Below are 27731 nucleotides of genomic sequence, written 5' to 3'. Positions count from 1 at the left end.
AAGTAATCATGATAAGGCACTGTTTTATTAACCAATTGAAAATCAATTTGGATCTTCTACCCTGAAAATAGTGAAACCTATATGAAATTATAGCAAATTTGTTTTGTGTTTCAAACAGACATTCCAGTTTTGCAGACATTTCTTTTACCTTATCACAGATTTGGAGAGCAGTTTAAATTTAGCCTTCAATTTTTAAAGACTAAGGAACTTAAAACTAGTTCATTAGAGAAAGTCAGATGCTCTTTCACACCAAAACAGATCATGGATCTCTGTGACATCACTAATTTCAAATTTCTTACATAAAGAATCAGTAGGAAATTTTAGGCATTGGACAGAAAAATTTGCAGCATTCTGCTGGGCTCTTCAGAAAAGTCTCATCTTTATCTAAAACTAGGCTTAATGAATCATTTCTCTCAGATTCTTAATTTCAAGAGAAAAACCTATTGTTAAATTAGGGACATATTAAAAGACATGAAAGACCTTCTCAAAAAATGCTTTAATCCTAAGTGTTTAAACAAAGCAATGATCCTCTCAATAACTTCAAGAATGTGGGAATAGTTTTGAATGTTAGGTTTTAAGATTCCAAACTACTACAATGGGATTTATTCTCTTTCTCTTTATACTAATGAGGTATATTCTATGTCTCTATTCATGTTTTTTCTCTATAACATCAGTTACTGCTAGACAAAGGCGGAGTCATGATCTTAGGAGATTTAACCTAGTGTGGAATTCACATTTACTTGTCAGCTACATCTGTTATCTAAAATCTGCACTGGGCATTGATATCCAGATGCTTAGATGATAAACTACTAACAGTTGTTTCCAGCTTCAGACTCAAATGAGAATAAACATATTCACTGTATGTCCTCTAATTTATCACTAAAGTGAGGCACAAATGATAAAAAAAAATTAATGTATGTGACTACAGATTGGTTAAAGTGGTTTGGCTAGTGTCTACAACTAAAATTTAGTTCATGAGCAAATCTCTTTGTACAACATAACATTCATTGCTTAGGTAGATATTATTCACATAAAAAACTATCAGCTGGGAAGTATTTGAAATGAGAGGAAAGGAACATAATCTTAAAAGAACTGTCCATCATCCCCTACTGACACAGTTTAGTAAATATTCATTTCTTCTCGTGAAAGATAGAAACATGCAGAGTATCTTTAAACATGCAAGATAAGTTGTTGGCATTCCAACCCCGATGATCCTTGTTAGTATTAAACAGTTCAGTACATGCAGACTTTAGTTCATAAAACTTCCTTTCACATATACAGAATGTGTCTGTACTTTTGCTATGGTCAGCATCAACCCTTTAAAATGAAAAATAATAACACTGCATACAAAGCATGAAAACAGCATCATTTTCAATAGTTGGTCTCATATTACACAGTGGATAGCAGACATGGTAAAATGGTGAATATAAAATAGTACTAAAACCACACTAGAATAGGGATATTACCTTTTGCCCTGGACGACCAGATTCTCCGGGTTCTCCCTGGGCAAAGAAAACCAAAGATGGAAAAAGCAGTCTTAAAAGAACTCTCCAGAACCGTTAGACCCCTGGACACTTTCAGCCTCCCTGACGACACATGCATTTCATCTAGTAATATAGAGAGTAATAGAGTGAATGAACCTTTTTTTTTTTCCTGCTTTGACTATGTCTAAAGCTTACGTACAAACACACATTTCCATTAAAACCAATCAGGAAGGGATTGTTTAAGCCTTTATCAGACTTCCAGCAGATACTCCCTGTTGTGTTTGGAAGCCAATTATTGCAGGAGAATAGAAACAGAGTTAGAACCATCCAAACTGGTAAAAGAGAAGAGAAAGAGGAGACATACAAAAGTCAAAACTGTAACTCTTGGGGTACAAACGCTTGAAAGCATATAGTTACCTTAATTCCTGCAGCAGACGATCCGGGGTCACCCTAAAATGAAACCCAGGAGAGATTATTCTACAAGTTATGAGGAGAGGAAACACACAAACACACAGAGAGCCGTTATTGACAGGAGCGCCCAAGGGAAATGCCATGACTAAAGGGTCAAACTATGCTCCCTAAGAATTTGTATCCGTATGGCTGTGAAGATGTCAATAATTTCCAAGATCAACAGTATACTTTCTAAAACTACTTTGAATGCAAAATACATGAGGACTACATTCCTTGAAATAAATAGAAATATATGAATATGAATCTCTTCCCCTGATAGAGTGCTACAGTTGTGTTCTAAAGCAATACATGAACAGATCTGGAATTTTAGTTTTCTCCATTTCTGGAATTTATTAATGTCACTGGCTATCATTTGCTAGGAGATCCCTAACTCTTTTGGTCTTTAGAAAGTCAGAGTTCAGTAGATGAAGTCAAAGGGTTAATGATGTTGAGCTGGAAAAAGCCACGGAGCCGGTCAGTTTGCTTTCCTCGTGAAGCACACCACAGTTATGACTGGCACGTTTTTTTCTAGCCCTACACTTATTTCACTGTGACACGGTCACCGGAAAGTTACAGGATGATGGATGACTTGTGGGTGGACCCACAGAAGATCTGAGAGGAAATCTTGAGATAGAATCTGGTTTTCTAAAAGGCATTGTATTCCATCCGGATGGAGGGTGACTACATTCCTAAGGCAAATCTGCTCTCCATGGGCAGATAGACGCTGCTGGGAGAGAATTCAGGGGTGCTTGGGATGTTGCTTATTTCTGAGGTGATGCCAGACAAAGGCTTAAGATTTCCAAGCTCCTTCTGGTCCTCTCTTTCATGAACACGCTACAAGGAAAACAAGAGGGAGCAAATGTAGACGATGACTGTTAAGAAAACAGAAACAGCCACAAGGAGAGAGACACCTCCTGGGGTCTCCTCGGCTGTTCTCTCTGCACAAGTGCTCACAGAGTCCCAGGGCCTCCCTCCTCGTACTACAGCTGTGCATCAGTCTCTTCTAGAGAAGAGGCAAACCCCAGGCCTCTGTACACGGGATACTTGCTCCCTCCCTCAGTTGCTGTCTTCTTTTCCCACGGCTGGCAGCTTGTCTGTTCAAGTCTTGAGTGGCTTCACCTGAACTCCTCACCGACCAACCTAGACACTCGCCCCTCATATCCACATCTCACGCCGCAGCATCTCTGCGTGTCCTGCATGCTCACTGCCTATGGATTATGTGCGTGTGTTTTCTGCCGAGTCTTTCTTTGTCCCTCCATTCGAAGATCAGCCACATGTGGGCAGGCTCAGTACCTATTTTTAAGCAGTGTCTAAATAAAATATGCTGGATACATATACAGTGAATGAACGAACATATCTCAGAAAGAATGTTTTCCAGCAGGTCAATAGCCAAGAATCAAAATGAAAAACACAAAAACCTTGAGGAAGAAAAAGAAGAGCTTAGGAAGGAGAAGAAAATAATAAATTAGCTTATTTGTGGAAACATATGAGTTTCTTTGACATTTGTAGCTGCTATTACTCAAGGAAAAATTAAAACATGATGAAACATATAGAAGAGGACCCGAAACACTGTCTTATTATAAAATGATACTGGTTTCTTTTCCCCAACATTAACACTGAATTGAGCTCTGAATGGGAAGTGAAATAAATGTGGTTAATAAAATAGTACTTATTTCTATTTCTACTAAATCAAATCTGAGAGCCATCAATACCAGTGAGTCAGGGCTGCAAAAGTTTGCACAATAAGACCTTTGTATTCATAAAAGCAAGTTTGACTTTGCTAAGTCCCTTTTTTTCTCATGTTTACCTCACAACACTCCTAAGAGATAGGACAGATATTACTACTCTCAATAGATGAGGATATTGAAGCAACTTGAGGCTAAGTGAATTTTGGACTTCTTAAATGCCATGTGCTTTTTTTTTTTTTTTTAGAATAAGAGAAGAATTACTGGTGTACTCATTTTGACAACAAGGCATAATGGTTGTAGTAAACTTGTAAATAAAAGGAAGTTGCTTGTATTAACTGTAGATAAAACCTTTTTCATTCCAGTGTTTTAATAGAAAGTGAAAGTGAAAGTCGCTCCAGCCGTGTCCGACTCTTTGCGACTCCATGGACTAAACAGTCCACAGAATTCTCCAGGCCAGAATACTGGTGTGGGTAGCGTTTCCCTTCTCCAGGGGATCTTCCCAACCCAGGGATCGAACCCAGGTCTCCAGCATTGAAGGCAGAAAGTGACTGGATAATCCATTAATGAGAATAAGGGCTAGATTTAATTCTGAGAGAAAGGGAATATGAAGAAAAGGTCAGTTTCCTGAAAGGCTGATTTATTTGTGGACATTGGAGTAGTTTCATTTTATGGACAACTATAAGTGATATCTCAATTTTCTTTTCAAAAATTAGAACTGTGAAATCTCAAGGAATTTTTATAACTTTTAGAAAGTGGCAAGGCAACTGCTGGAAGACATTTCTAAGGTAAACATTTTAAAGGACGATGCTGCTGCTGCTGCTGCTAAGTCGCTTCAGTCGTGTCCAACTCTGTGCGACCCCAGAGACGGCAGCCCACCAGGCTCCCTCATCCCTGGGATTCTCCAGGTAAGAACACTGGAATGAGTTGCCATTTGTAGTGAAAATAAAACAGTGTTTATAATCCTCTTTCCTCTAAAAGTAAAAATGAATACGGGATTAAAGTAGGAAAAACACCCAACTGTGTCTAAGTATACTCTTAGCTTCGTAAACTCATTGGGTTTGAAATGAAAGGGTAAATCATAAAACGAAAAATACCTTTAGAAGATACTTGTGGTAAATGAATTTGATTTTGCTATTGATCATTTCAAGGCCCTGATGGAAAAGAACGTGATGCTGGGAAAGATTGAAGGCAAAAGGAGAAGGGGGTGGCAGAGGATGAGATGGTTAGACAGTATCACTGACTCAATGGACATGAATCTGAGCAAACTTGGGGAGACAGGGGAACCTGGCGTGTCCATGGAGTCACAGTCGAACACGACTTAGGGACTGAACAACAGCAAGAAATCCATCATTCAAGTACCGAAAGTTTCTGTTTTGGGCTGTGATTGTTTTTAAACACAACATTGATATGCAGATAAATGAAGTGAATGTGGGGACATTTCTATCACTCATTAATTCATTCAATAAGTATTGATTGAGCATCGGTTTTTGTGCCAGCCATGTTCTGGATGCAGGGATACTAGGAGAGAGGGAGACAAAGTTTCAAACCCTGTCCTTGTTCTGTGCTTAACAATACAGTTGCCCCTCCATATCCCTGGGTTCTGTATCTGTGGATTCACCCAAATTCAGATCAAAAATATTAGGGGAAAAAAAAATTACAGGAAATTCCAAAAAGCAAAACTTGAATTTCTGGGTCCCTGGCAACTATTTACATAGTATTAGGTATAATAAGTGATCTGCTGCTGCTGCTCCTAAGATGCTTCAGTCGTGTCCGACTCTGTGCAACCCCATAGACAACAGCCCACCAGGCTCCCCTGTCCCTGGGATTCTCAAGGCAAGAATACTGGAATGGGTTGCCATTTCCTTCTCCAATGCATGAAAGTGAAAAGTGAAAGTGAAGCGCTCAGTTGTGCCGGACTCTTAGCGACCCCATGGACTGCAAGCTTCCAGGCTCCTCTGTCCATGGGATTTTCCAGGCAAGAGTACTGGAGTGGGTTGCCATTGCCTTCTCCGAATAAGTGATCTAGAGATGCTTTTTAAAGTACAGTTGACCTTTGAACAGCATGAGTTTAAATTGCAAAAGTCCATTTGTATGGGGATTTTTTTTTTTTTCAAAAAACATCTACAGTAAATATTGTAGTACCACATAGTCAAGGCTATGGTTTTGCCTGTGGTCATGTATGGATGTGAGAGTTGGACTGTGAAGAGGGCTGAGTGCTGAAGAATTGATGCTTTTGAAGTGTGGTGTTGGAGAAGACTCTTTAGAGTCCCTTGGACTGCAAGGAGATCCAACCAGTCCATTCTAAAGGAGGTCAGCCCTGGGATTTCTTTGGAAGGAATGATGCTGAAGCTGAAACTCTAGTACTTGGCCACCTCATGTGAAGAGTTGACTCATTGGAAAAGACTCTGATGCTGGGAGGAATTGGGGGCAGGAGGAGAAGGGGACGACAGAGGGTGAGATGGCTGGATGGCATCACTGACTCGATGGATGCGAGTCTGAGTGAACTCCAGGAGCTGGTGATGGTCAGTGAGGCCTGGCGTGCTGCGATTCATGGGGTCGCAAAGAGTCGGACACGACTGAGCAACTGAATTGAACTGAACGTGATCTGAAGTTGGTTGAGTTTGGCAGATGCAGAACCACAATATGGAGGAAATGGGGATATGAAGGAAGCATGTAGAAGGTGGGCCTTTTATAAATTATATCCTAATTTTCAAATGTGGCAGAGTCTCAGTACCCCTAAGGCCCACATTGTTAAAGGGTCAACTGAATATGGGAGAAAGTTCATGGGTTATAGGAAAATTCCACCCCACTTTAAATAAGGAACATCCTAGGATTTTGATATCTTTGAGGATCCTGGAATCAGTTCCCTAGGGATACCGATGGACTACGGTAATCAATGGTATATACATATAGAACCCGCCTGCCAATGCAGGAGACCCAAGAGATGCAGGTTTGATCCCTGTTGGGAAGATCCCCTGGCAGAGGGCATGCCAACCCACTCCAGTATTCTTGCCTGGAGAATCCCATGGACAGAAGAATCTGGTGGGCTACGGTCCACGGGTTGCAAAGAGTCAGAGACGACTGAAGTGACTTAAATGCACCAACATTTACTTTCAAGTGTGGGAATAAAAGGTAAGAAATCCATTTCTGCATTAGTTGGTGAGGTTAACACTCCAAGAGCAGAACCTAACCTTCCCTTAGTAACTCCACGTATGATTAAAATCAGTCTTCGCCAGGTCATTCTTAAGTCCTGAGTGCATCGTAGCTGCTGGCCACAGAGAAAACCCAGTCCAGAGGTTTTCAGCAGTCCCACAGCATTTCCAGATGACCAGTCTGGAATGGTTTAGATTGCTTTACCATCCACAGGCAGAGCTGGATCAAAGGGAAAATAATTCTACTAAAGTGAATCAGCCGATGACGTAACTTACTACATCAATGGCAGAAAAGAAGCATTTTTTGATTTTACATCTCAAACTTGGTAAATGATGAATGAGTTTCACATACTGAACCCAAAGGCCATGAGAAGAGTGTTTCTAACATGCTGGAAACAAATTATATGACAGAAGCAGGAAATGTTTAAAAAACACATCAAAAATTATATTCCAATTACAGCATTCTTGGGAATGAATGCTACAGGTCAGATTACATATTATATGTTACATATTCCTATTTACAACCCTCTGTTTAGACTCATTGAAAGTTTATAGAAATGATTTCCGTTTTAACTGAAGCATTTCTTGTACCTAACTTTTTGATAAAAAAGAAAAATAACCAATCTAGTTGATTTCCATTTCCATGTGGTAAGAAAGCTAACATTTATTGAGAGTTTACTATGTGTGAGTCGGTATGGTAAATGATTTGCATTAATATAAAAAATAAAAACAGTATTCCTTCGAGATGAATTTAGCCTTTACAAAGTAAAAAAGTTGCTTTAGTATTACAATGTTAAATTTTAAAAATGTGTGATTAAAGAAATAATTATTGGCCTACATTCAAAATATGAAGCTCTAAAAATATCTCTTCTCAAGCTTAAACCTCTCTACATAAATCCACATAGGCATAGCTCAGACTTGGCTTAGATTGTTTTCACTTGAAGAAACTGCTCTCCATTTAGAAGATTTCCTTTCTTTAAGCAGAGGTTGGCAACTATGGCCTGGGAGGGCCAAATGCAGCTAGCCACCTGTTTTTGTGTGGCCCAAGAGCTAAGAATGGTTTTTGCATTTTAAATGGTTAAAAAAAGTCAAAAGAATAATATTTCGTGACATGTGAAAAGCACATGAAATTAAAATTTCAGTGTCCAGAAATAAAGTTTTATTGGAATAGAGCCACTCTCATCAGTATACATATTGCCTACGGTTGCTCTCATGCTATGATGACAGAGTTGAGTAGTTGTGACAGACACCATATGGCCCACAAAAACTAAAGGATTCATTTTCTGGTCCTTTACAGGGAAAGTTTGCTGACCTCTGCTTTTAAGCAAAACAAGAAAGTTAAATATAATATCCATGTTTATATATCTGGGGTTTGAAATTTTTATTTCAAAAAGTCATAGAGGTATACCATTGATCTCATTAGTATTAAAACATACTCATGTTGTGGTGGATTGCAGTGTGATACTTGAATCTGACAGATAATAAAATGGGTCACAGCACTGGTTCTCAATGTGGGATAATTTTGTTCCCCGGGGGACAACTGGCAAGCTCTGGAGACAAGGTTGGTTGTCGCAACTTGGGAATGCTATCGGCATCTAGTGGGAGAGGCCAGGAACGATGCTAGACATCCAACATTTACCCCATGGAGGATTATCCAGCCCTGAATGTCAGTGGTGCTGAGGTTAAGAAACCCTGGTCTGCAAGAAACTGACAGTCTAGCCTAACATCTAGACTGTGTGTGTGTTCAGTTGTGTCTGACTCTTTGCAACCCCATGGACTGTAGCCCACCAGATTCTTCTGCCCGTGGAATTTCCCAGGCAAGAATACTGGAGCAGGTTGCCATTTCCTACTCAAGCGGATCTTCCCAACCCAGGGATCGAACCCCTGTCTCCTGTGTCTCCTGCATTGGCAGGCGGGTTCTTCACCCCTGAGGCATCTGGTGCCAGGGAACTTCTAGACTACCCCTTGAATACAAACACAATTGCTACTCAGGGACACTGTCATTAATCTATCCCTACTACCCACGCCATATTTATATTAATATTTATAAGAATAAGAAAGACAAATTTCTCTTTATTTTATGGGTACGGTTTTATGACTAACAATTATCCATCTGTACAGTAATAATTTTCAAATTAGACCATTCCTATTCTCAACTACAAGCCTAAATGAATCGTTCTTTGTCTCATCAATTAGCCTGATTTAAATTAAATCTGACTATTCCATTTTCATCTGGGCTTTCCAGGTGATGTTAGTGGTAAAGAACCTGCCTGCCAATGCAGAAGATGCATGAGATTTGGGGTTGATCCCTGGGTTGGGAAGATGCCTGGAGCAGGAAATAGCAACCCGCTCTAGTATTTTTGCCTGGGAAATCCCATGGAGAGAGAAGCCTGGTCAGCTACAGTTCTTGAGGTCACAGAGTCAGACACAACTGCAGGACTGAATACATACGTTCCACAATTCTAAACAAATACCATAAATGAAGTAAAAATTTCCTTTCTACGTCAGAGACGCCTGTGAAGTAGGAAACCAAGTAAAGGCTGTGATAGCCTGGGGGAAAAAAAACACGAGGTAGGAAGAGGAACCACAGATCACTGCAATGTAAATGCTAGTAACGGTTTAAAATTTTTTAAAAAGGACAATATGAAAGCTGACAAAATATTCGGGTTTGGTACATTTTAAGTCGAGGCAAATTTTCAAGACTGCATTAGAGGTTCTAATCAAGGGACACTAACTTTCATCAAACTCTTACATCTCATCCCAGTCCTGCAATCTTCTGTCCTAAAACTGGGACAAATGGAATCACTTTAGGAACTCTATTTTTACATCCCTGTGTATAAAGGGAGTGCTCCATTTACACATAAATAATGGAGTGTTTTTGTCTTGAGTCATATTACTGGAAACCAAGCTACACATTTTCTAGAATTTTTGAAGTACCATTTTACTTTTAAAATATTTAAATTTGTAGCTAGGAACCTATAGAATAATCACTCATAGAAGTGGTTATTGTAAAATTGTGTATCTTGTAAAATTATCTCTGACCTTGTCATATTAAGCTATGATCTCTCAACTTTCTCAAAATCTCCCATTTCATGTAAATGAAATAATATTCTTGCTCATATGCATGCTCTCCTATTTTTGGAAAAACACTGTACCTTTTCGCCTGTGTCACCTTTGGGGCCATTCTCTCCAGCATCTCCCTAAAGGGGGAGAAAAGAAATATATGAAAACATAGTGGTGATGCTCAGCAATGAGTATCCTTATTTTGAGTTTTCCTTATTTTAAGTTTCCTTTCGGAGGCACTATATATTAATAGCTGTTGTAAACGTTCAACAGACCTAATGTACCTTACTTGACCAACTGCCTGATACCAACCCGTCCAAATAAACTTTTTTACAATGAAGATGACTGAATAGTTTTAAACTATTTCATGATATTAACAGAAAGTAATTTCTCTTGACTTTTAATAGCTTATTCTGGCACTTAGAGCTGCTTTAACTCTTTCTGTTTTCTCTGCTTAAAGAGTCACTCTAAGAAAGACTTTCTCCTGATTCCCTCCATATGCTTTCTGCTTTATCCCTTCTGTCTGCTTCTTTGTCCCATTCCTGATTCCTGGACTCCTGCCCTCTCCTTTCCCTTCCATCTGTGTAAATTCTACTCTGTCTTCGTGCCCATCTCAAATCTCTAGGCTCTCAAAGTGCATGACACAGCCCTCAAAACTGTGCAGTGAATATTGACTGATCTAGGCATACAGGTTTTGCATTGAGAAATAAATGTTTTAATAAAGTAAATAAAAATTTTACCTTATTAGAAAATCTTCAAAAATCACAGCAAAATAATCTGAGGAGTTTATGCTTCCTTTGTTAGTTTTGAGAGCTCCTATGCCTATTTTGTCACTGATATCTCCTTTCTACCCACAAAGCAATGTAGTAGAAAACAAGTCATTTGTGTATTATCCATGTTTTGCATCCTATTCTGAATTCTTTAAGTCATACAGCATGTTCTAGTGGAAACATCATAGACTTTGGAGCCAGAGACCTAGCCCAGCTCCAGTACCTACTGAGCAAGTGAAAATCTATTTGCATCAAATTTCTTATGTGCAACATAAGGACAAGAATATTTTACAGGGTTATAAGAAATAATTCCTGTGTCTAAAGCAACAAGGACCATATTTGACACAACGTAAGCTGTTAAGCTGGCCATTAGCAATAACAATGCATTATTGTTCTTGTATTCCATAAGAATACCCTTCTGTCTCCCATAGGAGGTCCCATTTCTATCATTTAACATTTTCCATAAAGTAAGAGAGACGCTACTGATAATGATTTCCCTGAGAGAAGGAGGGGTGTTGAGAGAGGGAGATTTTAACTTTTTTTCTTCGGTTTCTCTTCTTGTTTCAAATAAGCATGAGGCTAACCTGCTCGGGAATTCTTTTATGGAGACGTGTACACCAGAGCGCCCGGGAGTCTGAGTCACTTTATCCCATGAGACCCTGGAACCGTGCTGGCACTGCTGCTTTCACCTCCTTACTTTCTACACAAAAGAGTCATCTGATGACTAATTAATTTCACATTAATTACCATAAACTGTTTGGATGCCAAATAAATATACTGATCATCAGTTAGGAGGGACTTTTGATAGGCAGTCCATTAGCATGCTTTAAAAAATTGCTTGGAAATCCCTTTGTTAAAAAACAAAACAAATACAACAAACTTTCTTATTAGGAAAACTGGTTCAGAGTGGTCAGGAGGCAAAGGGTTTGACAGAAAAGTGACCCTTCTGCTTTGCTCACCTTCCGTTTATTTATTTATTTATTTTTTTGGTTTTTTTCTTTTTTTTCACCTTCCGTTTAAATCAATCTCTTTTATTCTTGTTTTACAATGGTCAAAAATACAGTTAAATTCACAAAGCTTGCTGGATCTGTCGATGTATTTCTTTTGGGATTAGTGGTGATGATACTGATTTGTCAGAAAGATCGTATCACTTATGAAGAGCATTATGTGGTATCTTGGTGATTGCCTACACAGACAACACACGTTTAAACACTGGTAAAGTACATAGCAAGAGAACATTCCCCAAAGTGGGAAGAAGGGTGTCTGTCTGAGAGAAGTTTAACATACGCACTCTGCTTCTCCTTTTGTTTCTCTTTTTAGGTTTTTATGGGAATTCTTTGTGGGACAACGTTCAGTATGTTTGCTGCAGGTAAACATCTGTGTCCCTTTAACCTAGTGACCTAAGAGGCAATAGAGGTATGGACGCTTAGAACAGTGCTGCAATGGCATCGGCAAGCAGGCAGAACAGAAATTTTGCAGGCCTAGAGGTTTTTGAAAGCCATTTTAAAGCCTGACACAGAATGTTTAAATTTGCTCCTTTCTCCTTTCTTTAAATCTTTTTACCCAAACTTCTGAACATACAGAAGAATTACCCTACTTTCTCCTTCCATTAATTAGAAGTTTTAAAGAAACAGTGGCCAGTGTATCTATCTACATCTATATCTAGGCATAGCTTGTTTATTGTGCTTTGCTTTATTGCACCTCGCAGACACCGCATTTTTTACAAATGGCAGATTTGTGGCAGCCATGTGTCAAGCAAGACAAAAGGCATCATTTTTCTAACAGCATCATTTTTCAGTTAAGATATACATACTGTGTTTGAGTTATAATGCTATTGAACTCTTAGAGGATTACAGTATAGCATAACTTCTACATGCTCTGAGAAACCAAAAATTCATGTGATTCATTTTATTGCAATATATACTTTATCACAGTGATGTGGAATGGAACCTGCAGTATCTCCAAGATATACTTGTATACCTGTATTTATCTATCTACCCACATATAAACACAGTTTAGTTTGGTGCCTCCTGGGGGGAGGAGATTAAAAACAGGCAGAATCATCTCACCTTTACTCCTTGTTCTCCAGGTTCTCCCTGCACAAAAGAACAGAGCGAGTGACACATTAAACTATAAAGCACCTAATTAAGCAACAGTAAACAAAATCAAATATTGAGCCTACTAGTTAAATTATATGTGATATATTCTATTTTGCCAATATATACTTGCTTTCTAAACACAAATGATGAATTTCTTGGAAAATTGAATATGGATATCAATAGCAAATGTCACCTTAATTCCTTTCTTTTGAGGACTAAAGATGATCAGCAAAGCCTGGCTTTTAGGGCACTAAGGAGAGCAATGCTGAGGCAATTCTGAGATTAGGACATCTTATTCCGACCAGACTCTGACTCAGTAAGGTGAGCTAGCACATCCCTCCGTGAAATCTTTCATTCCAAGCACTCCCTGTTTGCATGGATTATTTCTGGGGTCTGGAGTACCAGTGTAGTTCACCAGAATATCTTGCCCTGACATGACTAAGGCCTGAACTTGGACCCTTTCACAATGTCATGAATGTTCTTCAGTCTGTTGTTAACCACCGTGGTTCTAAATCAGGTGTACTTTAGGAGGCATTGTTTTTTTCAGAAAATATACTAGATTGAGGCAGAATCTAAGTGAGTTTAGGAGAGATGTCTTTATGCAAAAATGATGATTATGACAGTATAAAGACCAAAACACAAAACTGTGTTCTGAAGAGTCTCATTTTCATTTTACCCAGGAAGAGACAGGGAACAGAATCAGAGAGTAAATATACAGCAAATCACACACATTACGATAATATCCTTCTTAAGAAAAGCTTGAGGAAGTGTTGCAATAAGGTCACACTGTTTTAAAAATTATTTTTAAGGAGGTTATTGCATTTTTCAAAAATCCTAATGCACTCTTAAAGTCACTTTGAAGGAAACACTCTTTTCACTCCCTGAAACTTGGCTGGACCCTTTGGCTTTTTGAATTTCTGGTTATCTTTCACTGCTTAACAGCCATCCTGGTGGTTGCTAAGCAACAGAGGAACAGTACTCAGAACAAGCATTAAGCATTAACTCCTATCATTTGACTTTTTAGCATGGAGCTAGAGAGGGAAGAAGATAGGAAAATGGCTGTAGTCCCAGAAGGAATATTTTCTTTCCTCTCCTGCAGGACAAAGGACAGGTCTATAAATTTTAGGTCTGTTCTAGGCGCCTGTCAATAGCAATGTGATCTGTAAGATCAGCTGACGGGCATCTGTGGGTATGGATACACAGCAGCACAGCTGATGGGATTAGACATTAGTTCTGTCCTTCAAGGGATGGTCACTCATCAAAGGATTCGGGATTTGTCTGCCTATCTGGTTTAAACTAAACTGTCACCAATCTTTTTATGTTTAACAGATTCATTTCTTCTTCAGAAACAAAGGAAATTTGGAATCACCCCCCAAATCTCCATTACATTTTTTCCCTATTTAGTAATGCAGACTACATCCCTTTTTAAATTTCAAACATGCTACATTTTTATTGTGCTTTTCACTTGATTAAAATGAATTAATTCACTTTAATTGATCAATAAATTGATCAATATTATGCTTTTCATTTGATTAACTTGTTGGGTTTTAGAGGTGGCCAAATCTCGAGGAAAAGTCACAGTGGCACTGTAAACATTTTCTTTAGCATGTCTTGTAAAAATTATGTGAACCTTGGTAGCGTGGATGTGACCTATGTTTTAATACATTCATCAAGTGGTAAAATGACAAAAGTCATATTTGAAATATGGGCTTTCTCATGTTAAGTATCCCAGAAGTCAAAGTTTAGACAATCATATCCTACACTCTCTCTGTGTTTTTAATGTAATGAGAATCATGAACATCATTTATTCTCTAGTCACAAAGTTTTATACTATAACATATTTTACTATTGACAAAAGATTCCATCCAAGTAAAACCAGTGGGATATAAAAAATTGTAACAGCTTAAAATTTCATGAAAAATCATGCCTCAAATGATTCTGCTTGGTTTTCTTTGCACCAACCTTTAGCCCTGGTATTCCATTCTGTCCTACTGCTCCAGGCAACCCGGGTTCACCCTCAAAATAAAAAAAAAAGATACTACTAAGTTAAACACACAAAATCAACACGTTATACAGATTGTTAGAGGATATAACCAACCATCCAATAATACTCAAGAAGTACATAGTATGTTAAACTAGTTATACAAGTTAGCTTGGTTAGGCCAAAATTCTATGCGCTATGGACCAGGGATACAAGAGGGCTAATTTTCTTGTGTTCAGTCTTTTCTTCACTAAGAAAGCAAAAGCCAATTACCAGTGGAAATGAACATCTAGCATGGTGCTAGGTGCACCAAGTAAATATTTGATGAATGAGTAAAAGACATCTGAAAATTTAAGACTGGATGGAGAATTTTCAAGCAATTCCTCAGCTCAGGAAAACAGAGACTAAGCCATTGTATTTATTAGAATTAAGGAAAAAGAGCATCTCCAAACCTAAATCCTGAAGCATACACACATCTACTTAATTCCTTTAGACACATCTGACACAAAAATAAAGATGGCTTTGATTTCTCTTCCCAGTTTCACTGTAAAGATGATTAAAATAAACATTCAGGGTTGTGGTTTTCATTGCCATATTGAGTGACAGGTATTTGAGAAAATGATGATGACTATTAGCTAGAAAGATTACACATTTCAGAAAGATAATGAGGTATATCAGTCTTTCTAGACTCTGAACCAACAACTGTTTTCCAAAGAGGAAGAGGAAAAATATTTTCAAGTGCTCAGAAGCAAAGGAAAAATATTCTGCATGATGACTGCAGTTAATAATACTCTATGGTATATTTGAAAGCTGTTAAGAGAGTAGGTCTTAAAAGTTCTCATCACAAGGACAAAGAATGTAACTATGTGAGATGATGGATGTTAACCAAAGTTATTGTAATCATTTCACAACATATACACATATCAAATCATTATGGTATACACTTAAAACTAACTCAACGTCATATGTCAATTGTAACTCAATAAAACTGGGAGAAGACAGAAAGCAGTGTGGCTTTTGTTATTTCCATGAACTTAAACTTACAGCAACTAGAATTTCATTTAAAAACATTCCCAAGTCATTTATTACGTGCTTCAACTACTGGGCAAGTTTGTTTCCAACGAGGGTTAAAAAGCTGCTCCTTAGTTGATTTTTTTTTTAAGTTGACTATTTTTTAGAGTAGTTTTAGGTTCATAGCAAATTTAGTTGATTTTTTAAGAATGTTGTCTAAGTTGCCTGACTTAGGACTTCCCTGATAGCTCAGTTGGTAAAGAATCCACCTGTAATGCAGGAGACCCTGGCTCAATACATGGGTCAGGAAGATCCCCTGGAGAAGGGAAAGGCTACCCACTCCAGTATACTTAGGCTTCCCTTGTGGCTCAGCTGGTAGAGAATCTGCCCGCAGTGTGGGACACTTGGCTTTGATCCCTGGGTTGGGAAGATCCCCTGGAGAAGGGAAAGGCTACCCACTCCAGTATTCTGGCCTCCAGAATTCCATGGACTGTATAGTCCATCGGGTAGTAAGACATGACTGAATGACTTTCACTTTCACTTCTAAGTTGCCTGAAGGGCAGAAATTATGACATTTTCCTATCTGTGCTGTTACCTTCAAAAACACATACCTTAGTAAAATGGTAACATTTTTTAAGTGCCAGGAATTTTACATTCATTAACTCACTTAATTCTCACAAATTTCTATGAGATAAGTACTATGTTTATTTCTCTTTAATAGATGAAGAAACTAAGGCACAGAAAGGTAAAGTAATTTTTCCAGATTTACACAACTCTGCCTTAAGAGGTTGTGCTCTTAATATAATTATGCATTGGTGAATGAATGCATCTAGAAATCAGGAGGGCTAGTGATGAATATTTCTATCCTCATTATCATTTGGTTTATACTCCTCATTAATAAATGACCTCCAGAATGTATACAAACCTGGACTAAATGTAACTTATTTAAAGATGATTTTGTACACCTACCAGATAAACTAGGCAATGTGAAGCATATAGTGTCTTTCTAAAAGGGCAAAAAATGTTTTACGATTATACTGGGTTATTGTACTATAATTGCTAAAGTCTTAACTCATGGAAGAACTTCTTCCTCTATAAAGTTACACTGCAATCATTTGCATTTTCCTTGAGAAAATGGCAAAAATGTTGACTTACAATAACGATGGCCATTATACGAAAATTTTGATATGCCCTTTGTACATAATCAAGGGTGAGAATACCAATAACCTCAGATATGCAGATGACACCACCTTTATGGCAGAAAGTGAAGAGGAACTCAAAAGCCTCTTGATGAAAGTGAAAGAGGAGAGTGAAAAAGTTGGCTTAAAGCTCAACATTCAGAAAACGAAGATCATGGCATCCGGTCCCATCACTTCATGGGAAATAGATGGGGAAAACAGTGGAAACAGTGTCAGACTTTATTTGGGGGGGCTCCAAAACCACTGCAGATGGTGACTGCAGCCATGACATTAAAAGATGGTTACTACTTGGAAGGAAAGTTATGACCAACCTAGATAGCATATTGAAAAGCAGAGACATTACTTTGCTGACTAAGGTCTGTCTAGTCAAGGCTATGGTTTTTCCAGTGGTCATGTATGGATGTGAGAGTTGGACTGTGAAGAAGGCTGAGCACCGAAGAATTGATGCTTTTGAACTGTGGTGTTGGAGAAGACTCTTGAGGGTCCCTTGGACTGCAAGGAGATCCAACCAGTCTGTTCTGAAGGAGATCAGCCCGGGGATTTCTTTGGAGGGAATGGTGCTAAAGCTGAAACTCCAGTACTTTGGCCACCTCATGCAAAGAGTTGACTCACTGGAAAAGACTCTGATGCTGGGAGGGATTCTGGGCAGGAGGAGAAGGGGCTGACAGAGGATGAGATGGCTGGATGGCATCACCGACTCAATGCACACGAGTTTGGGTGAACTCCGGGAGATGGTGATGGACATGGAGGCCTGGCATGCTGCGATTCACGGGGTCGCAAAGAGTCAGACACGACTAAGTGACTGAACTGAACTGAACTGAACTGAGGGTAAGAATAGAAGATCCCAGGAGGAGGAGGTGGCAACTTGCTTCAGTATTCTTGCCTGGAAAATTCCATGGACAGAGGAGTCTGGTGGATCACACCGTCTATGGGGTCGCAAAGCGTCAGATACAACTGAGTGACTGAGCACACACAAGGGTAAGAGCTCCACAGGAAATTGAATACACCCCTAAAGAGGACGCTCATTTACCATGTGACCATGAAAAGAGCTACGGAGTCTGCTTCTTCCAAGAACCTACAGCAGGATGCACTAATATCATAACTCATGGTTTAATGCAAACAAGAAATGCTGCCAGGGAACAATACAAACTTTGTTTAGACTTTCAAAGAATAACTATGGTAGCCAGAATTTTTTTTTTTTAATGGTTAAGCCCCTGGAACCAGACGAAATACATGCTGAGATCTTGAAGCAAGGGAGACAAATGCTGCTTAGGTATCTGCATAACATCCTTCTTAAAATATGAACATCGAGGGACTAAAACTTGATCCTTTTTTTCCTTTGATTTTATGTTTTGTTAAAATAATCTTTTAAAGTAAAAGGAAACAAAACATTGCATCCATAATCCCATCATTCTATAACTGTTTCCATTTTGTCCTGTTTCCTTCTAGTCTCTCAAATTTATGCTTACATATTTCAAGCAATTGTAAACTTATTACATAGTTTGACATACTGATTTTTTATTATTTTATACTGCATGTTTGGTTTTACACTGTATTTGCGTCTTATAAATAGTTTATCATCTATCAAAGTCACGTCTGATCATTTGTTTAATCTGCCCCAAATTGTTGAATACTTACATTGTTTCCAATTTTTGCTGTTAAAGATAAATTAAACATCTATGTAAATATTTCAAAGTTGCTTTCCAAACAGGATCTGAGCTTTATCTGCTTTTCCAGGCACCCACTCTGTTACTTTTTCCCAACTTCATCAGCATTGTGTATCATAATTTTAATTACTTTTGTGGCTATTTTAATGAGTACAAATAAGAACTTCCTGAAGTTCAGGTCTACATTTATCCTTTGTAAGGTTAAATAGGCATCCAGCAAGATTTTAAAGCTAAAAAGTGAATAAGGCTGTTTCCTGAATGAAGCAAGGCAAGATAAAAAGAAGGAAAAGTGACTCATAGCATTTTACCTTTCTAAAAAGTTATAATAAGAAAAATACACTCAAATTCAGATTAGGAGGTTATGAAACATTCTATTATTGTTCAAATTCAGTTTCCCAGGTTGTGGTAATGTAATGTTACAGATGAAACGTTGTACAGCTTTGAGTACCAAGGCCAGGGATTCTGGAAGTCGTCAATTCTTTCAATTAACATTTAGTGAAGATTTACTACATGTTTTACTCTGAGCAGAGTGTTTCCTGGGATATAAAAATGAAATAGACATGGCAGGTGCCTGTGCCCAGAGAGCTCATTTTTGAGTGAGAAAAGAGATATCTACATAAATAACTTAAAAGGATATCTAATTGAGACGGAACTTTTTTCTTTGAGCAAAATTTTCTTCATAAAGGGGAATAATAAGTAGAAATCAAAGGAAAGTCTTAATGAAGAATAAAGCATACATCATAGAGTGTATTAGTATTTTCTAGCATATGAGGACAGAATATTATTAATCTCATGAGGTCTCCTCAAATAATTACAGTTATATTACTTTATTGTTGTACATAATACAGTATAAAAACTACATATACAGAGAAATATATCAGGAAAGTATAGACCAAAAAAGAGGAATTAGGTTTTATGTGTATGTGTGTGTGTGCATGTAGAGAAATAGTCTCGTGTTTATCGGATAATCTATTCATCTGTTTCTGAATGCATCTCATATTCACAAGTACTAAGGACATTATAAAGATAGTAATAAACAAAAACAGCAGCTAACATCTTAACTACAGGTAGATTGATGGATTTTTCTTTATTATACTTTAAATTCCCAGTGCATTACTCCCAAATGACAATTTGTGCATTTAAGCTAAAAATAAGTTGAACTGACTTTTGAGAAGGATGACACTACTTTCTTTCTTTTAAAACCAGACGCTCTAACATCACTCAAGGCTTTTACAATTATTTCAGGTACAGCTATTCAGGAGCAATTTGAAAGAATACTTGAAGGTAGAAAGGAATGTAGTTTTCTTACAAAACTGAGTGCTAAAGAGAAACAGGTCATTTAGTAATTATACTGCTCCCTGTCACTTCAATCACAATGGGAATTTAAAATGAGTTATTGCTTAAAATTTTTAGCATAGTATAATTTTACATCCACCTTGTCAATATATATTTGTTTCCTTTAAGTACTACATTTTCGGAAAGAACTCATCTAAACAGAAGATGAACATAATTGTAATTGCCCCCCTTATCCTTAGGTTCGTTTTCTTTAGTTTCAATTGTTTAGTCACTAAGTCGTGTCCAACTCTTTGTGACCCCATGGACGGTAGCCTTCCAGGCTCCTCTGCCCATGGGATTTTCCAGGCAGGAATGCTGGAGTGGATCGTCATTTCCTTCTTCAGGGGATTCTCCTGACCCAGGGATTGAACCGTTTCTTATGTCTCCTGCATTGGCAGGCGGGTTCTTTTCCACTGAGCTACCCAAGGTTTCAGTTATCCACAGTCAACCAAGGTCTGAAAATATCAAAAGGAAAATTCTAGAAACAAACAGCTCTAAACTGGGTGCTGTTTTGAGTAGCATACTAAAATCTGATGTTATCCTGCTCCATCCCACCCAGGACATCAATTATCCCTTTGTCCAGCATATCCTGCTGGCTAGTCACTTCGTAGCCAGGCTAGGTTATCAGATCGACTGTCAGAGCATCACGGTGCTTGTGCTCGAGTAATCCTTACGTTACTTTACTTAATATTCACTCAGTCATGCCCAACTCTTTGCAACCCCATGGACTGTAGCCTGCCAGGCTCCTCTGTCCATAGAATTTTATAGGCAAGAATTCTGGAGTGGGTAGCCATCCCCTTCTCCAGGGGATCTTCCCGACCCACGGATTGATCCTCGGTTTCCCATACTGCAGGCAGATTCTTAGCATCTGAGCCACCAGGGAAGCCCATTCTACTTCATAATGGCCACAAATGTGAGCAGTTCGGTCTCTTATTGTACCTAATTTCTACATTAAACTTAATCATAGGCATGCACATGTAGGAAAAAAACCTAGTATACATAGCGCTTAGTACTCTCCTCCGTTTCAGGCGTCCACTATGGGTCTTGAAACATACTCCTTGCAGATAAGGAGGCGGGGCTGCTGCACAGAACGTGCACCAGCAGCAAATGAAATGAGTGATATTGAGCAAAACATGGCGTCAGTCTTAAAGCCGTTCTCCTGCCTCTGGAATTGGTGTGGTTGGTGCATATGTGTAATAAAGACTGAAAATGGGCAGCATGGGTCACTGATACCTCTTTAAAACACTGGCTGGATTGGGTCTTTCCTCCTGACAGTGACAGTTCGCAGAAGGATCTCAGTGGCCACTGGTGTTTCCTGTCCTGCAGGCAGTCACGGTGGGGCAGGGGAGCAACCTTTTGTGAGGTTTCAGGGCTTGAGAAGCTTTGGCAGCTATTGGGTAGATAACCCTTGGTAGAGGAGGATTCTCTGAAGGCAGTGAAGTGCCCACGGGGACTTCCAGCTAGAACTATCCAAGAAAGAGTCAGGAAAATGGGGTTTATATTCTCCATTCCTATTTATTATCTTTCTCTAGAGGCTTCCCTGATGGTTCAGTGATAAAGAATCCACCTCCAATGCAAGAGATGCAGGAGATGTGGGTTGAACCTTGGGTTGGAAAGAGTCCCTGGGGGAGAAAATGGCAACCCACTTCAGTATTCTTGCCTGGAAAAAATCCCATGGATAGGGGAGCTGGGCAGGCATGGAGTTGCCAAGAGTTGGGCATGACTAAGCAGGCAAGCAATTCAGTGTAGTTTAGTCTTCCACACTAGTCCCTAATGCAAGTGAGGATGAACACAAACTTGGGTGAACACAGGAGGCAGAAAATGACCAACATATTTGACCTTGAAATTTCTAGAATGTATCATTTTACCATACAAAAATAAAAAATAAGACCCCTACCCCTAACTTTAAAGTGTCACTCATGCTCTAAATAAATTCTTTTCAGACACTTTAAAAATGTGGCTACTAGAAAATTCATATTTACATTTATGGCTTGATTTTGGAGCTCATTTTATGTTTCTATCAAACAGCATTGGTTTAAACTATAAAATTCTGTAATTAGTATAAGGCATGATAAACAAAATGCCTTTAAAAGCAGAGAATGAGCACATCAGTATTCAAGCAAGTCAATGTACGTGAGACTTCAGAACGGAGATGTCCACTGAGGTGTTAAAATCGATCACTGGACTCTGCCAAGGTCTGCCAAGACTCTGCCAAGGTGGAAAGCAGAGGGCAGATCCTAAGCAGAGGCTGCTGAAGGGCTGGGGGAGCCACAGCCAGGGTGGGGCTAGAGGTTGACTCTAGTAATCTCCTAACCCATCTCCTTGCCACCAACCCACCTCCAACAGTCTCCGAAAAACAAGGCAAGCTTATAAATTCCTTCCCTTCGTTCTCACCAAGGCTGTCCCATCGCACTCAGAGTGAGGGTCCCAGCCAAGGTCTGGCTCTGCTGTTTCTTTGACCCTCCTTCTACCACTCCAGCCACACTGAACTCTTTGTTCCAAGATACTAAGCAGGAGCCACCCAGGGTCTTTGCATGTGGGCTTCTCTCCTGTGGACCATCTTCCCTCTGATATCCAGGGATTGAGTCTCACCTTCTTATCCTTGACACAACAGTCCCCTTATTACAGAGGCTGTCCAGAATTCCACCCTCCCTGCCACCACTCCCGATGTCCACCTATATCTGACTTTGCTTCTTCTGCTGCACTAATTACCACCCAAGATAAATTTTTTTCTTTTCTGTTTCCCCTACTAGGATTGCCAGATTTGGGAAATAAAAATATAAGACACTCAGTTAAATGTTAATTCTGGATAAACAACAAAGAGAAGAGTTTTTAATTAAATGTATCCTAAATATCAAATAGACATAGCACATGAAAAATGATGGGCTGTTTCTTTATCTGAAATTCAAATTTGATCAGGCATTTTATATTTTATCTGGTGCCCCGATTTCCCACCCCATCTCCGCCACCAGAATATGAACTTAGTTTCTCTTGTTTGCTCCTCTTTCCACATTGCCCAGGAACTGTACCTTATGCATAATAATTGTTCAGTTCATCTACGCCAGAGGAATGAATGAATACAGGAGACGCAAATAATATATATTAAGTCGATATGGAAATGTGAAGCCTGTACAGGCCTGGTGAGAGCTAGACAGCAAGTCTTCTCTGCTGGGAAACTGGAAAAGACCAACTCTAGTGCAAGAGACAGCTCTCTGTCTCAGCTTTGGCAAAAGGCAGTGGTGGGAAAAGAGACGGGGACCCAGGAAGAAGACGGGATAGACACTGACCCAGCAGTTACACGTCCACGTTCCGCTGCTGCTGCTGCTGCTGCTAAGTCGCTTCAGTCATGTCCAACTCTGTGCTACCCCATAGACGGCAGCCCACCAGACTCCCCAATCCCTGGGATTCTCTAGGCGAGAATATTGGAGTGGGTTGCCATTTCCTTCTCCAATGCTTGAAAGTGAAAAGTCAAAGTGAAGTCGCTCAGTCGTGTCCGACTCTTCGTGACCCCATGGACTGCAGCTTACCAGGCTCCTCCGTCTATGGGATTTTCCAGGCAAGAGCACTGGAGTGGGGTGCCATTGCCTTCTCTGCAGGTCAGCCTAAAATAAAACTGAAAAGTAGAGGGGCAGCGTGGGGTCAGTGAAGGGCGGGAGGAGTCCCCTGAGAGGCAGGATGCTGAGAATGAGCAGAACGTCCACGGCTGCCAAGGAGAAGCACTGAGCCAGGACTCTGTCGGGGGAGAGTGGTTGCCTGGGGGACGGGAGGCTCCAACAGTTGTGCCTGTGAGTACGGGGACCCAGTCATTATAAACGTTTCCACCTATTCAGTTATCGCCCCTCTCCCATCTGCTCCTCCCCCCACGCTGTGTGCCTCAGTGAAGGGTGAGTAGCAGATGGGACAATGCCAGTTGTGTAGTTTATCATGTCATCTCAAGTTTCTCCAAGACCCTTTCAGAACCTACATGTGTCATCATTCCCCTTACAGACTCACTCTAACATCTGCTTTTCCCTAAGCAGAAGCGCTCACAGAATAGGACAACATATACATATATGGTGGTGGTTTAGTTGCTCAGTCATGTCTGACTCTCTGCAACCCCATGGACTGCAGCCCACCAGGCTCCTCTGTTCACAGGATTCTCCAGGCAAGAATACTGGAGTGGGTTGCCATTTCCTTCTCCAGGGGATCTTCCTGATCCAGGAATTGAACCTGGTCTCCTGCATTGCAGGCCGATTCTTTACCAACTGAGCCACCAGGGAAGCACATTCTGTCAAATGGTTTTATGCATAAATTGATATGATCAGATGGTTTCTCTTTTTTAATCTGCTGATGTGGAAAACTGCATTGATTGATTCTCAAATACTAAACCAACCCTGAATTCCTAGTATAAATGCCATGTGGTCATGATAAGCTACTGTTTTTACATAAAACTGTTGCTAGGTATCCACAGGGGACTGATTCCAGGACTCTCAGGGATACGAAAATCCAGAGATGCTCAAGTTCCATGTAGTCAGTCCTCTGTATCTGAGGGTTCCACATTGGCAGAGTTAACCAACTGCACATCAAAAACTATTATTAGATTTGATTTGCTAACATGTTGCTTAGAAATTTTGCATCTATGATCATGAAAGATTTAGATTCATAGTATTTTGGGGCAGAGGGGTGGGTAATGTCTTGTCTACTTTTGAAATAATAACAATGCTGACCTCACATAGAAACGCTGACAAAAAACCTTTTGCCTATAAGATGATTATCACTAGTTGAGTTTATGCTAAATTGTTTTATTCTTGTCTGACTCTTTGCAACCCTATGAACTGTAGCCCTCCAGGCTCCTCTGTCCATAGGAATCTCCAGGCATAAATACTGGATTGGGTTGCCATGTCCTCCTCCAAGGGATCTTCCCGACCCGGGGATTGAACCCACATCTCTTATGTGTCCTGCATTGGCAGGTGGGTTCTTTTCCACTAGCACCACCTATTAATTTCAGACAAGGTGGATTTCAAAGCAAAGATCATTACCAGGAATATGGAAGATCACTTCATAATGACAATGGGGTCCATTTATCAAGAGGACATAGAAATCCTAAATTTTGATGTACCTAATAATACAGCTTCAAAATATGTAAACAAAAACTGATAAAGCGGCAAACAGAAACAGACAAATCCACGATTATGGCTGGAGATTTCAATACCCCTCACTCAGTAATTAATAGAGCGAGTTAAATGTAAAATCAATAGGACTTAGTCAACTTGAACAGTATTATCATTGATAATATGGGGGGTCTTATTTCTTATTATCTTATATGGGGGATCTTATTTCTCTGACCATGGATCAGAGGAAGCACAGAGTCTTAACCACTGGACTGCCGGGGAAGTCCCAAGGGCAATGTTTTAGTGGAAAGCAGCCAAGAGAGCCACTCCTGATAGATGAAGAAACACACTCAGAGAGGGAAAGTACCTTTTTCAGAAACAAAATGCTGCAAAGAGGCAGATGTGAGATTAGAACCCAGGTCTTCCAATTCCCTATCTTGTGTTCCTTCTGTTTGAATAACTTGTGTCTAAAGAATTCATTCGTATTTATTGGGTTTCTTCTGTCTTTCATTTTTGCATAAAATAAGAAAGCGGCTTATTAGCAAGCCTCCAATCTAAAGTTTTCCACTTCTGGTCCTGGGACACAGAGCAAATTGCTTGAGCTCCCATGGGGTTTAGCTTTTATTCTATGCAGCGTTTAGGGGCAGATTAAACGCTGACCCTCGCTCAGGTTTAAAGGATTAAGATTTAGCTGTTCTTTTATTAGCAGTAGTTGTGATTTTGTCGGACTAAAGATGTCAGTGGTGGCTCCGTGTTCCTCCGACATCTGATTAAACTTGCTTCAAGTCCCAATTTCACCCACTGCTCAAGTGGGTGCTCAGGTTCTCCCATCTGAATGTCTTCTCTGGTTTGCTCACCAGCTGCCTCAGGAAATTCACTCTTCTCAGGCCTTCTTTGAGCGCAGGGTGGAACACCTGGTGTTCCTGAAAGGTGTGTCATTGCAGAGCACTCAGACTTTGCTCGTCTCGCTGCCTTCCCCTCTCTTCCGCTTCCACCTCTCCTTCCTCCTTCCTTCCTTCCCACCTTCCTCAGCCATCCTGGGAATTCAGCTTCACGCCCTCTAATGTGGAGCAATTCAGCAGTTTGTAGCTCCTACTGGCATGCTCAGCGCTTAATGCTTCTTTTGTTTGTTTCCTGGAGGCAGAGGCTTTGCTACTCATGGAAGAGAAACAGAAAACTCTGACCAGTTGGGTTTGGTCATACATCAGAGAACTGACATCCCTGTAGGGGAGCGTTGTCTCATTTATCCGATCAGCAAACTCCCTCCCTAAAATGAAAATCTCTTTGTCCTCCTTGGTAACATGAATAACAGTAGAAGAGTAGATGGTTCTATCAGTCAGAAACAATGAAAATATCTTATTTCAGATAATCTACTGAAATGGGTTTAACTGCTTAACATAATACTTAAGCTAAACCTAATAACCAAACATTCATTAGACTTTTTAAAAAGTACAAATATCTAAAAATGTAAATAAGAAAACTTGATAGTTGTCTTATTGTCAATAATACTACAGTAAGGACTATTTCAGAAATAAGTTTGTGGTTAACACTTTTTATTTGAGTTTTTGTACTGCTAATGCAGACAGAAATGTACAAATATAATTTGAACAAAGAAATTCAAAGATATAGCTAAGAATTTAGGGGTCACAGAAAACAGTTAAATTGGGTTTATTTGGGTGAAATTTACACAAGTGAGAAGAATGGTCTTCCTTGAGCACACCCCTAAAAGGTCTAGGGAGAAGTACACACGGATGACGCCGCCCCCCCATCCCAGTCCTGCCTGCTAATGTCTCCCTCCCGTCTCTTCCAGTTCTCTTATTCTTCAGGAAGGTCCTTGGGAGTCGCGTGTGGACACCACAGCCTGCAAGCTCTGCCCACAGCTCCCCACCCTTAGCTGCTCCAGGCCACTCACAAGTATATGCGTGCACACGCCAGCTGGTGGTTCACCCTTGGGAAAATGGACCTGAGGAAGAGGCCACTACAGATGATGGAAGCAGACTCAGCACAGCGAAGGCAGGAATTCTCGGGCCCTGGGTACCTGGGCCGTGATCTACAAGTGGGGAGCTGAGCTCTGAGATGGCTTGTCTCCTAGGCACTGTGGACCCCCCACCCTGTGGTGGGGGACACACCATTAGAGGGACAGAGAGGAGCAAAGAGGAACACTGGCTGGGTCTAAGCAAAACACTGTCTAGTATTCCCTCTTAAATAACTTATAAAAGGTGTGAAAGTTGCCAACACCCAGCCAGGGAGCATGATGTCACAGTGTGGGGTGGGGTTCTCTTTCCTGTGTATCAGAGAAATTGTTCTCTGTGAGCACTCTTATGGAGAAAAACAGATTAAGAACAAAGGCTTATGTTTCAGGAAGACAAAATATCAAAATGGATGAAGGGGGTACGTGAGACAGAGGAGTTTGTTAGGACTGGGATAAGTCAGAAACAACACACTTGCTCAGCTCCGGTGTCTGACACGAATCCCTCCTAAATTAGATAATTAGTATTTACTGCAACTTTCCACATGACTGGGGTTGCTAGAAAAGGAACCGCAGTGGTAATAGCTAATTAGCATCTGGTATTCCCCTAGCTGGGCAATGAGGAGGAGGAGGGGACTTACGTGTATCCAATAACAAGGAAACTCAAAAGTGGTGTTGGATGTTTGGGGAAAGGCACTCACTCTGGATATAGATAGGAAAGAATGAAGCCCCAGGCATGATTAGCAGCTACCTTAGAACCAGGAGGAGAGAGG

General features: G+C 39.9%; 1 protein-coding gene across 1 annotated transcript in view; it reads right to left on the bottom strand.

Moving 5' to 3' along the window:
- COL25A1 (collagen type XXV alpha 1 chain) overlaps positions 1–27731 on the bottom strand; it is a 504028-nt gene that overhangs the window by 73031 nt on the left and 403266 nt on the right. The window contains exons 13-16 of the mRNA XM_052642063.1: positions 14669–14722; positions 9930–9974; positions 1902–1934; positions 1467–1502 (exon numbers count right to left, since the gene is read on the bottom strand). Coding sequence (XP_052498023.1) covers positions 1467–1502; positions 1902–1934; positions 9930–9974; positions 14669–14722 — 168 coding nt within the window. The remainder of the gene's footprint in view (positions 1–1466; positions 1503–1901; positions 1935–9929; positions 9975–14668; positions 14723–27731) is intronic.

Source organism: Budorcas taxicolor, chromosome 6 (genome assembly GCF_023091745.1).
Source record: "Budorcas taxicolor isolate Tak-1 chromosome 6, Takin1.1, whole genome shotgun sequence".
NCBI lineage: Eukaryota > Metazoa > Chordata > Mammalia > Artiodactyla > Bovidae > Budorcas > Budorcas taxicolor.
This window is presented reverse-complemented; position numbering and strand designations above follow the sequence as displayed.